At 40.3% G+C, this 12588-nt stretch overlaps 1 protein-coding gene across 1 annotated transcript in view; it reads left to right on the top strand.

The window, feature by feature from the left end:
- Positions 1-3592: 3592 nt before the first annotated feature.
- The window catches only part of LOC118686840 (transmembrane protein 263-like), a 200920-nt gene continuing 191924 nt past the window's right edge, over positions 3593-12588 (top strand). The window contains exon 1 of the mRNA XM_036383263.1: positions 3593-3723. Coding sequence (XP_036239156.1) covers positions 3718-3723 — 6 coding nt within the window. The 5' untranslated portion in view covers positions 3593-3717. The remainder of the gene's footprint in view (positions 3724-12588) is intronic.

Below are 12588 nucleotides of genomic sequence, written 5' to 3'. Positions count from 1 at the left end.
GTTGTAAAAGCTCCAGTCATTACTAACCAACAACTTTATTGTCTGGAAATAATTTCCTTTCTAGCAGGACCCTTTAACATGAGCCAATTACTATCACCATACTGTGATCACCGGTTTCAATGAATTGTTACTCTGTATTATTTTCCTGTCTTACACCACCTGGCACTTGCATTTCTTTTTGCTGCATTGTGCTTTTTAGCAGCAGGCAATGATAAGGCTGCTCAAATGTCACACAGGGCAAGAATATGACTTAAGAACCTAGGGATGAAAAAATGGAGGTAAACAGGGGTAACAAAGCAGGCCATTCTGCTTGATGATGGCAGCCACCTGCACTCAGGTGAAACTGAACCTTGCAGCAGTCTAATCTAGTATCAATTATCTCTGTTTTAATGTTTCTGTCCACCTGAGTACTGTAAAACAGTCATTAATTATCTCAGTCTTTTCTAATACATCTAAGGGAAAGCTCTGTCATTGTAGGGGTGTGATTTGGGACTACTGTTGTTGATAAGGTTCTTATCTCTGAGCCAGTGTATGGTTATGAACATAGGCAAAAAGTGCTGAAATCTCATCTCCTAAAGTTAGTAAAAGTGACAGGGAGAAGCTGTAAGTCATTTTGCACCTGAGGAGTGGGCTTTCTAGCCTACACAGAAAAAAATATACCTGACCATCACTCTTTCACATACTCACCCCTACACAAAACATGGTAACTTATATAAAACTTTCTTTTTCTAATAAGTAGTTTGGGAATGTACTGTTACCAAATCTGAAGGTAACTTTTTTTTTCCCACTGACTTCAACACCTTGAACAAAATTATAAATGATCAATGCTTTAGTTAAGATGTTTGAGATCCCAGCCATCACTGAAAATTCTAGGTAGGCAAATCTCCCCTGTTGGTCCATACTTCTTGAAGGCTGGGAAAGGAATTTCTCCATGAAAAGACATTGCTTTTAATTTACAAAAAGTGGAGTTTATGGAAGCATATACATTAGCCATTTTGCTTCAGTAGAGACACACTTTTGAGGTGAATCTCACCAGACCAGGACTGGAGTGCATTAAATGGATAAATCCTTTTGGATGAAACTAAGTAATAAAAATTCGGTGCTGCTGAAATAGTTTCACAAATAAAGTTCTTTCTGTGCTTAGCACAAAGTAAACAAATTAATTTCTGATTCTTTACCCCCCACCCCCCCCATCTCCTATTTGTCTATCATCCAGAATATTCTGATTTTTCAGCTGGAACATTCTTGAACTGTTCTGCAGACATTGCAAACATTACAACCTAAAGTTAACTTATTTAAAAGATTGCACTTCAATCTACTTTATTGGCTTAGGAACTTGCTGAAAAAAATTATGTTCATCTGAAATTCACTAGTTTAAATGGAGAAAGCTGCATACTAGAATGAATAATTTAAACTGGATGAGGGAAAAGATATTTTTCTCTTTAACTCTTTATACTCTTTATACTTTAGGCAATATTATTTTATTGTTAATCAGGCTATAATTTACATGTTAAACTCAACACAAACTTTATATAATCTTTCTACCCATCAAAAGATGGATTTGTGTTATACAAAAAAAATTTAATATAATTCTACCAATACTATTGACAAGATTATTTTATATAAATTTTATTTGTTTTGAAGGAAGTACTTACATTTTGGTTATATTATTACCGTTAGTTTTATATATCTAATATAGATGCGCACACATATATGTGCAGATCTGTAGAAATTAGTGTGGTATTTGAAACCTTCACTGAATTCACTGGCTTCCACTATTGCTCTTCTGAAAATGTTCACATGCTTGTGAAGTACCTTTATATTTTCATAAGAAATTATAAATTCTGCTGTGAGAGTCTGTGCCAGGAAAGGGCTGCAGAATACTTCCTCTAAGAAGTGATGCAGATAATTATGTAAGGCATGGATTTGTTGTGAAAAGCAAAGGAAATGAATCTTTTTAATTGTCAGCCCATGTGAGGTGAGGGAATTGCTTTGTTTGGTGTCTTTCAAGAGTTTCCTTTTTAACTGAAAAATGGAAACCAGTCTTATGGTACCACTCCAAGGAGGTTCTGCAATTAAAAATGACAGTCTGGGACAAACAAAAAATTAACTGTGCACTGAGAGACGGTATTCCTAGACTTTAAGCAATGTAATTGTTCCTTTTTGGTTTCTGACTAAATAGGGTCTACTGTATTCCAGAATGCCTTAAAAGACATATATATAGGTGCCTAGCATACTTCTTTACAGAAGAAATTGCAACATTTCTTAGTCAAGAAGTTAAAAAATGAAACAAAAGCAGGCTTTCCTCTTTTGGATTCAACCACTTGTTGAGTTAGTTATATTCTCTACATATTAACTCAGCCTCATATGTAGAATAATATTAAATCAGAGAAAAATGAACTCTTAATCACCATCATTCACTTCATGTAGTTTTCTCTCCCTATTTCAGGAATCATAACTTCAAACCACTCTTCTTTTTGTTTTGCTTTGTCTGGCTTCCCTCATTGCACCAAACCATCTGCTAGCAGAACACGCTTCTACCCATGTGTGTGGTGGTGTGCAGTGATAGTTTTAAAGTAACACACGAGAAATAAAACTTCAGATGCCAAAGATTATGTCCAGACTTTTTATCTTTGCCACCAAACTGTACTCCCTCGTGTGAAGCAGCAGCATGGGCACAGCCCCCATCCTGTGGGCCGGAGCCATGCTCCGTTGGCTGAGGATAGGGGAGGAGAGGGCTCGGGAGCCCCACGCCCTCCGGGGCACTCAGCTTGTGAGCAGGATCCTTGTCCAGCTGTGAGGGGTCTGGAGTGGGTGTCCCGTGAGGAGCGGCTGAGGGCCATGGGGATGTTTAGCCTGGAGAAAAGGAGGCTCAGGGTGACCTTTCTCTACAACTCCCTGACCAGAGGCTGTTGCCCGCTGGGGGCCAGTCCCTTCTCACAGGTAACAAGTGACAAGATGAGCTCAAGCTAGACCAGGGGAGGCTTAGGTTGGACATTAAGAGGAATTTCTTTACAATTAGGGTGGTTAGACACCCGAACAGATTGACCAGGGCATGGTGGTACAATTAGGGTGGTTGGACACTCGAACAGATTGACCAGGGCATGGTGGAGTCACCATGCTTGGAGTTAAGACTGGATGTGGCATTTAGTGGCATGGTCTAGCTGACACGGGGGCGCTTACATTAGACTCAGTGATCTCATAGATTTTTCCAACCTAATTGATTCTATTTGATTCTGTGAATGCCAGCAAGCCTGCAGTGAGGGCAGAGCTCGGAGAACTGGCTCCTCATCTTGGCCAAACCAACGCTGCTGCTTCCATGTTTGACTTAAGGCTGAGGCAATTCATCTCCCTTCGCTGCTTTCCCAGGAAATTGGAAGGGGCCAGCATGTCCCACAGGTGAAGCACTTCACCTGCCGTGTCAGGCAGCGGTGTTGCCTGGGGAGGGTGTCTCGATGAGGGCTGCACGGAGCCCAGGCTCCGTCGCGAGGTGCCGGCTGCGAACCCCCCGCCAACATGGCGCCCCTGACCCCCGCGCTTCCTCTTCCGGCCGGGTTGCCATGGCGCTGCCCCCGGCCCAGCCTCCCCCCGCCCGCCGGTGTGTGTTTACATCGGGCAGGAGGAGCCGGAGCCCCAGCGCCGGGGGAGACGGGCACGCAGCCGCCGGCCGCCCGCCCTCCCTGCATCCCCGCCGGGCGGTGCTCCGGGAGACGCGGCATGAAGGTGATGCTGGCGGCCGTCCCCGGGGCGGGGGGTTCGGCTGCGGGGGGGCGAGGGGCGGGGGCCGGGCCCGGCGGTAACCGGTGGCGGGAGGTGGTGGCGGCCGTGCGCTCTCGTAACCAAGTACACAACTTCCAGAAGCTTCCAACTTCGCGGGGGATGCGATGTCGCTTCTTGGGTCGGTCTCCCTGGAAAGAATCCCCCGTTCTCTCCATTAAAACCCGACTCGTTTCCTACGGCGCTGAGACGGGAAGGGAATAGCGTGGGAGCCGGTGAAGGCTGCCTGCCCCCGCTGCCCTTCCAGGCTGGTGTCTCCACGGAGAAATTGCCCTCCTTCCCCGGGCCTCTTCCCTCATCCGCAGCATCTCGCGGGCGGTTCGCTGCCCGGGGTCCGTGCCTCGCTGTGCGGCCGGGCTGTCCCGGTGCTCACCTGTGCCGCTGCTCTCGCAGGCCCTTCCCTAAGCCCGGCGGAGATCTCGCCTTTCTCCGTAGTTTGCTGTGGAAAACTGTTAGGATGGAGAATGTCTAACCTGAGCCGATTATTGGTGGGGTGCTGAGGCTGGCTGGACTATAAAAGTAGTAATATATAACACTCAGATGTGAGGTTGTGTCTTCTGTTGTGTTGGTTAGGAGTCAGTGATGCCGTTGTATTGTTTTCTTCTTCACTTTATGTTATCATATCTCTGTGATTTTCAGATGTGTGACTTTTAAAGGGGTTTTCTCTCATTAATCAGTCTGACACACCAGACATTCCCTGTCTCCTGAATTTGTCTAGCAGTAAAATAAAAAATGTATTAGCTAGGTTGTAAGCTCTTTGAGGTAGAAACCGTACAGGTCTGTACCAATGCCGATGGAGAGATTTGGCTCAGGCCTTCCTCCAAGCCTCTGAGTCAAGTAAGTGTGTGTTAGAAGTTCATCAGCTTGTGCAGGTGTTGGGTTCTGGGAAGTGCATATGTGGCAGTCACTGGGCTTAACAATTGTCTCTGGGCACTAGGGGCTTGTAACCATGATATCTTCACAACTGGTGGGTGATAGAAAAGGGGCAGCCTTTGCATACATGCAATAAATATATGTAAAGAGAGCATGTCCTTCTGTGCAGTGTATATTTTGTTGTGCATTTGTACAAAGCCTGATAGTAAAATGTGTATTTTTTTTCTTTCTCTCTGAGTATTTCTTAGTTCCAGTAGTGTAGGATAATAAAAAGTATGTATTGAGAACGTTATTGATAAACAGCACTATGGCTTTGGGTGATTTGTTGACTTACACTGTAAAACAGAAACCTCAGAGTGCTGTGTGAACAGTACATCCAGTTTGAGGTCAAAACTGAAAACAGAAGCTGAAGGAAATCTTTTATTTCACTCAGAGTAAACAGCTGCTTATTCTTGCTAAGCCCATTACTTCTGCTGAATTCCTTTTTTGCCCCACTAGAGTGGGGAAAGCTCATGGCTATTTAAGATAAGCTCATCCAAAATACAGCAAGATGTGAGTGGAATCATGTTCTGACTGCAAGGAAAATCAGTGTGTTCAGGGGAAAGTTATCTGTTTGTTTTTAACCAATCATTTTCCAGGTATAAGCACTGTATAGAGCTTTTCAGTATAAAAGGGTTCACTTTTTTTCTCAGAGTGGGTAATTTCTTTCAGGGCACATTTCTTTCCATGTGTGCCACTTTTCCCTGTAGGAGTTGCTTCAAGTTTCTTCTGGGTAAGATCATTGCAGATGCATTATTTAAATTCTTAAGCTGAGGGTGGGGATAATTGTCTTTTCATTTAACAAGTGGAACCCATTGAAATGTGCAGTATTTTCACCCCTTTAAAAGGGTGAGGAAAGGAGAAGTGAAGGGAAGGAGGAGGTGTCTGTGTGGTTGAATCACTTGAATCTGAATCCCTTTTATGGGCCTGCTCATGAGTACTTCAGTGTGACTTTAAAACAAATAAGTTTAAAGATTTGGTCATTGCAGGAAGACATCAAAACTAAGCTTTTCAAAAGTCGTCGTGTCAGTTTCTCCTCTAGTTATTGTTATATCCTGGGAAATAGATTTGAGTTTGTGTGTTTCTGGCAGCACTGGTTTTGGTGGTGAGCTCATTGATGCTGGTTAGCATGTTGCTGAGAAGGCAGAGCAGCCAAAAGAAAACAGGTTAATGCTAGTATCAAAATGGTCTGCCTGCTTAGGGAAGGGAAGAAGCAGGCAAAGGGACAGTAAGTGGTAACATCAGGGGATGTTCTTCTGCTGTAGAAGTGATCCTTTCAGGATCCATTACTAATGCTGATCATTGCTGAGGAAACTGAAGCCTCATGTAGTTTATTTTTAAAACAATAATTTAGTAAGTATCTGTTGAAAAGGTAGAGTGAAGTAAGTAGTATGGCAAAGCAATGCTTTAAAACTTGGTGTTGAAGCTGGACTGGATTCAGGATAGTCTTTATGTGTACTTTTTTCTGCTCCCATGTCTTTTGAGTTGTGTCTGTGCTGAAGGATGGTTTCTCTGTGCTCTTCCAGGCTATGCAAAGTACAAAACTGGTTAAAGTCCCTCGTCCTGCTTTATAGGACAGGAGTGAGAGGCAAGCAGCTCAGATTGTGTCAGGAAGTGGACCTTTTCTGTATGTAGTAACAAGTGATACCTTTTGATTATGTCAATAAAGTTTGCTTTCCTTCAAGGGCAGATTTTCCTGATGGCAAGGAAACACACCTTTTCAGGCTGCATTAGGAGCCTGGGTAAGGTGTCTGTCCTGTGGGGAGGGCAGTTCCATTAATTAGGGCAGTGGGGAGATAGGCAGGGATTTGGATGCTAATTTCTGTCCCACAACACAGTATCTTTCCAGTATTCATCTCTTGTGGCTAAATGCTGGATTTCTCAAGTCTTAGGCAGCGCTGGAGAAGGTTCTTGTGCCCTTGCTAACAGAACCTCTTCATGCTGTATCTTCAATGGGTCAATGAGGCATTAGGATAGTTCCTGGTATGGTTCTGCTGTGGTGACTGCTTCTAACACTGCTGCTGTCACTGGGCTAACCTAAATCCAAAATCAGACATGAAAGGCATTGAGAGTGGCGGGTCATATTAAAGTTCTTGTTTGTGAAAGTAAGCTCAGAATGTGATTTAAGTAGCTGGTCCCCTCTTTATTGAAAGGATTGTTCAAAGTAGAATGAGAGCTTATGGTGCTTTGGCATGGGCTCACAGTTAAGTCACATAGTTTGGGATATGACAAGTGTCATAAATGTGACATTTTACTTTGAGAAACTCAAAGCTATATTTAAGAGAAAGAATGTGAACTTACTGCCTATAGTTCTCTTTTTCTGACTGCCTGTGATAGTGAGTGTTGACAGATAAATTTTAGAGATCTGAATAAGGCAAGATTATTTTGAAGATGCAATATCAAATTTATGGAAAGCTCAAGTAAATATTTTTCTTGCTTGTGTTTACAGACAGCTCTGTTCCTTAAGGATGTCGTGGGTTGTTCTGTCAAAATGATATATATGTAATCTTTTTTTTTTTACGTGTGTCCAATCTTGTTTATCAGGCCTCTTTATAGTTGAAATGAAAAGTGCTTGGGAAAGGAGCAGCTTATAAGAATAGGAGACAAGAGTTATTGCTTTCTGTGGAGTATATGATAATATTTTGTTTTCCTAGCATGTAGTCCTAAATGTGGTCTAGAAATGAGGAGGAGCATGAATGTAAGTGATAGAGTAAAAGTTACATAAAGGTGCATAGAATATGGAGTACATATTCTGTCGATAATTTTGATTGAAATATTTGCCTGTGATTGGTCGCATCTGTTTTTCTTTATTGCTGAACTGTCTTACAAACCTTGTAGTGGTTTTCTTTTTCAAATTTCAGCTGAATTTCAGAGAGATGGGAAAGGGTTGCATACCTTAGAAGTTCTGGGCAAAGGTATATTCTTGCACAGATGGGACAAATAGTAGAGCTCTTAAGTTTCTTCAAAATAATGTTCTGATTGAACATTAGCAGGCGTCACAGAAGTGGCTTGTGCTGGTAAATCTTAGTCTTAATATGTCTGCAGAGCTGCTCAAGGTCTACTGCATTACTTGGCCTTTGATTCATTCTAAAAACATTTCGGAGGGAGAACCTTTGCACTTCACAGATCTTCAAAGTAGAAGGCAGCAGTTACCAAAAGTTATTGCTTCCTGAATTAATTCTTACTTGTGTGTTGCTTGTGTTCATAATGATCAAGTGTTTTTTCCATCTGATGGGTGTTTGGTTGCTGAGTGTAGTAACTCTGGTTGGAATCTGGTACGCAGCAAGTTGTGACCTTTCTTACTTCTTGGAGTGAGTTTGGGAGAAAAGGAGCTCTCTATGGAGCCTGAAATAAAGGGGGTGTTACTGCTGGCAGTGCTTCTAGCAGTCGAATTTTGACTGTGCAGGCTAGGTGTGAAATTGCAGGGCTTAAAAGTACCAGAAGATGTAGCTTTTGTTCTGTAGAGTTAGTAAATATTTTATCTGAAATGTTTCTTCTTTAAAGCACTACAACAACTGCATAGAATGACAGGCAATACTAATCTTGAAAAGCTCTGATGTGAGTTCAAAACTCATTTGTAAGGAAGGAAATATTTAACTACCTAGCCATCAACAAGATAAATTTAAAAGTTGTGTGATAAATAAATCATAATGCAATCTCCTAGCTAATTACCAAATGCAGAAAATGCATTTTGAAATACCTAATGAAATAAGGACCAGGAGTGAGTTCTGTCCTGAATAAAATATTTTATATTTATTCTCAAATTCTAGCATCTAAAATTACTTTTGAATGTTTTGAAACAACTTTTTAACTTCAGATGGATTTGCAGCTTTTTTTTTAGTCAAATTTTTAAAAAGGAAATTAAGATTTTTTGCAAGATGACTTGTGTTTCAAAGTCTTGCAGTGATGTCTCTCGTGACTCTTTTGGGAGAGAATGGTCATATTTTTCAAGCTGTATATATGCTTATGTACTTTGAATTCAAGTCTTATAGTAAAAATTCTGATGTTCTAGCTGTAAAAGCTGTCGAAAATTACTTAAATTTCAGCTTGTTAAAGCTAAACCAGTAGTAGTGCACCTTTAAGGAAGTAAATGCATGGAAATTGAGTCATATGAAACCACAGTTATAGAATTCTGCTTAATGCATCTTTCCATGAGGTTTTTTTGTTGTTGTTGTTTTTTTATTGTGACCCTACTGAGGATGGTGAAAAGGTTACTACATTATAAATGTCTAGCATGGTTGAGAAGATCTTAATGACCTTTGTCATATATGCCTAAATTATTAGGCAAAGGACTTCTCATTTTTCAGACAAATTTCTCATGCTGTCTGTAGCTCCCTAAAGTGATACTTCCACCTCTTGTTAGGAAAATGGAGAATATTCTTTCTGTAGAGTGCATTATCTCATTTATTCAGGCAGACTAAAACTGGCATTAATCACTAAATCCGTCTGTCAAGGACCAAGCTGGAAAAGTACATTTATAGTATGTTATAATATGTTATAGTATAATATACTATAGTATGTTAGTTATTCTCTTTGGGCCAGGTCAGTACATGATCAAATGAAATGTGATTTGCTTGGTTTAGATTTTGAAAACCACTCTTATATTCTTTCTGTGCTAACATTGATTTAGTAGGTGAAATCCAGATGGAAAATAAATGATCGATTGAGACAAAATTCAATACAATAATTAATTCAAAATCCAGAACTGTTTTGTCTACCACTGAGCAGACTGTATTGGCTGTTTGTTGTATAAATGGTACTATCTATCCTGTACAAAATATGAACATGGAAAGTGTAAACCATCAGTTTACTGGCTTGATGAATGGAGAATAGACTGTGGTGTCATTAGTACTCTTGAAAATTTATTTATGCCAAATAAACCCTAATTTGGATTACTGACAGTACAAAGTTGTTTTATTGCTGTAAAAATAGGATTTGACTGTTCTGCTGAGAATAGAACTCAATCTTGACTTGGCATTTGCAACATTAAATCTTTCTCTCATTGCCTCTCTCTACCAGTCCTGTTGTCAAGACGAAATTAAGTGTTAAAATTGTAGCCTCCCTAATGTGTTTGTCCAAACTCAGAAAAGAGCAAGTAATCTAAGCAACTTTTCTATTCTTTGTTACAGCGTACTTTGAAGAAAGTGCTACAATTTTACACTACTGTCATCCTCAGCACTTCTATTTCTGTACTTTCCTTTAGTGTTCCAGGGGATTTATAACTGCAACTCAAATTCCCCTTGGGCTGAAACCTGGCACAGGAGCTCTCATTATAAGTGAACTTTGTTTTGCAAAATTAAAAGAGGCTTTCTTAAACATAGAGGAAAGAAAAAAAAAATTATGGTTGCTCATCAATTTTATTCCCACTGCATGAAAAATCCAGCTGACATTGGAAATCCCAAAGGTGTGGCTGTGCAATCAATAATGATGGCAGATTCAATGGAATGTTTCTATTGCATTTAGAAAACTTTAAATTAAAGTCTTAATTCCTTGAAGTGCTGAAAATTCATTGCTGAAGTAAAAGCTACAGCTGCAAACTGGCTGACAAAAGTACAGTGATAGTTGTAAACTTGTTCCCAGTGTCTGAGCAGCAGAGAATAAGGAGATGGTTGGGTGGTTATGTGCTTCAGGTGAAGTACCTGTAGGTCCTCAGCTCCCTGGAGAAGGTTGTCATCATGTTGAACTACCTACCCAGTGGTTTATTGTTTAATTTTTATTTTTCTTTAAACAATAGCTTCCTTTTTTTTTTTTCTGTAGGAATTGAGACCTTATGTAATTTTGTAAAAAGCAGAAAGGGCATTGTGAGCCACAAGCCATTTTCAGATATGGAAAATGGAACAATTTAATTTGTTTAAACATGAAATATCCAATATAAGTTCTGAGAAACTTTATAACAGTGACTGGATAGAGGAGAGATCCCAAATTAACAGTGTCATTAATGATGTCATTTTAGGAAAGCCTGATGAAGGTCAGGTTCATTGTTACTGGATATGACAAACCCTTTGGCATCTGTGAACATTCGGCCCAGTCATAGCATGTATCATCTCTCATGCATTTGGAGAAAGTGAAGTTGGGGTGAGAAGGGCTGGGGTTTTGATTTTGTGGTGTTAAAGTACGCTAATGTGCAGGAAACTGTGGGTTTTAGTCTTGTGGATTTAAACCTGATACACAAATAGCCAATGCTTTTACTGGGATACTTGAGCATCCCAAAGCACTTAACAAACTGTCCTGTGTTTGGGGATTACTTCACTTGTTTCTTCACACAGAAAGAAACACTGCATCTTGTCATTCTTTAAGGGTGCATCTAACCTTTATGATTATCGATTGACATATATTTGATACTGTATAAAAAAGGCTGGGAAGCTTACAAGTGAAATCACAGATGTAGAGGTATGAAGCCTAGGCTGCCACGAATTTTCCTCTGCTTAATTGCTTTATTGGACTTGTGCCTACATAGAATACCAGGTCTGAAAGTCACTGTTAGGCAGGACAGAGGACATGTGATTTATGCTGGCAGTTGAGGATTTGCATAGAAAGAAGCAAGTCTGACTTTCTGGGCTCTTAAGGAGAGGCTTTAGGAGGAATGAGGCAGTTTCTTACAGTGTAAGAAGTAAGATTCTAGGCTCAAGTCCAGAATATAAATGAAGAATATTTTCAGAAAGGAGAAACTGGAATAAAGTGTTAAGAAGCAAGAATGGGAATATGAAGGTTTAGATCGGGAAGTAAATACCATTTTCACTTGAAAATGCACAGGGAAAGTAGTAGCTAAAGCTGCAGATTTTAGAATTATTTCCCAAGTGTAGTGTCAGCTGAGACAGTAAACTGCTGCAGAATCCATGACTATGAGCTTTAGATTCCTCCAGCTTCTGTTCTGAAAGGGGGAGAAGATTGCTTATAAGTTTGGGTATAATGGAGAAGAGTATTTACATGACGTATTTCCTTCTGGTTCTGCTTATGGTAGGGGATTTAAAAAAAAAAAAATTGTCTTTAGTGAGTAGAGTAGGAATGGTGAGAAGGAGCAGAGTTTTAAGATACGTGGTTCTCTGTAGGGGGACAGAATATAAGTAAATAAAGGTAGTATAGAAAGTAATTTTACCCCCTAAAGAGTTGCAGCTGGGTTAATTATTAAAGATTAGGAGCAAGCCTGACTTTAACAGGCCACAGCTGTAGCCAATAAGAAGAAGAGTGTTATAAAAGAGTGGATTGGTTGGTTGAGGGGAACTGGAGTCAGTTGGTTACTGTGAGAAGAAGAAAGAGTCAGTGCTTGGAGGAGCTGCCTATGAGAGACATCAAGGAGGTATGAAACTCTTACACTGAGGAGACAAAAATGTGGAGCCTTTGTATATAATGACAACAGTTCTCTGAAGGAAATTTGAAGTTATTTGTCCCAAACTTGTTCAATTTAGTTAATAATTTTTCACAGGATGTATATGTATATATTTATTTGATTGCCCTCCCTCACAGTTGCCTTTCTTGGACTTCGTTTTGTAGTTTTGTATTTTGCTGCTCATTAATGAATTCCTGACTCAGTGAGCAGTCAATTGACAGACTTCAGTTTAAGATTATATACCATAATTAATATAATGCCAAGTACAAAAGTAGTCTAAAAGGCCTAAAAGTGGTGATGGTGCAGGTAGGATTTTTGGTTGCTTCAAGATGACTCTTTAGAAAGCAGAGCCATATTGGGGCATTTGCAGTGACAGTCTCATGTTGGTATTGACTTATGAGCAAAATGAGCTGACACTGATTGCCTGGTGTTGGGATTGTTCCTGTACTGTGTGGGTATTTTGAGTATTTATTACTTTGCTGAGATTGAGGTAGTATGGCTCCTTGTCTGATTGAGCATGCTGGTATCACTTGTTAGTATAAATGTGGTGATAAACAGAGCTCTTGGTTTCA

The sequence above is a fragment of the Molothrus ater genome, chromosome 6 (assembly GCF_012460135.2).
Source record: "Molothrus ater isolate BHLD 08-10-18 breed brown headed cowbird chromosome 6, BPBGC_Mater_1.1, whole genome shotgun sequence".
In the NCBI taxonomy this organism is placed as follows: domain Eukaryota; kingdom Metazoa; phylum Chordata; class Aves; order Passeriformes; family Icteridae; genus Molothrus; species Molothrus ater.
This window is presented reverse-complemented; position numbering and strand designations above follow the sequence as displayed.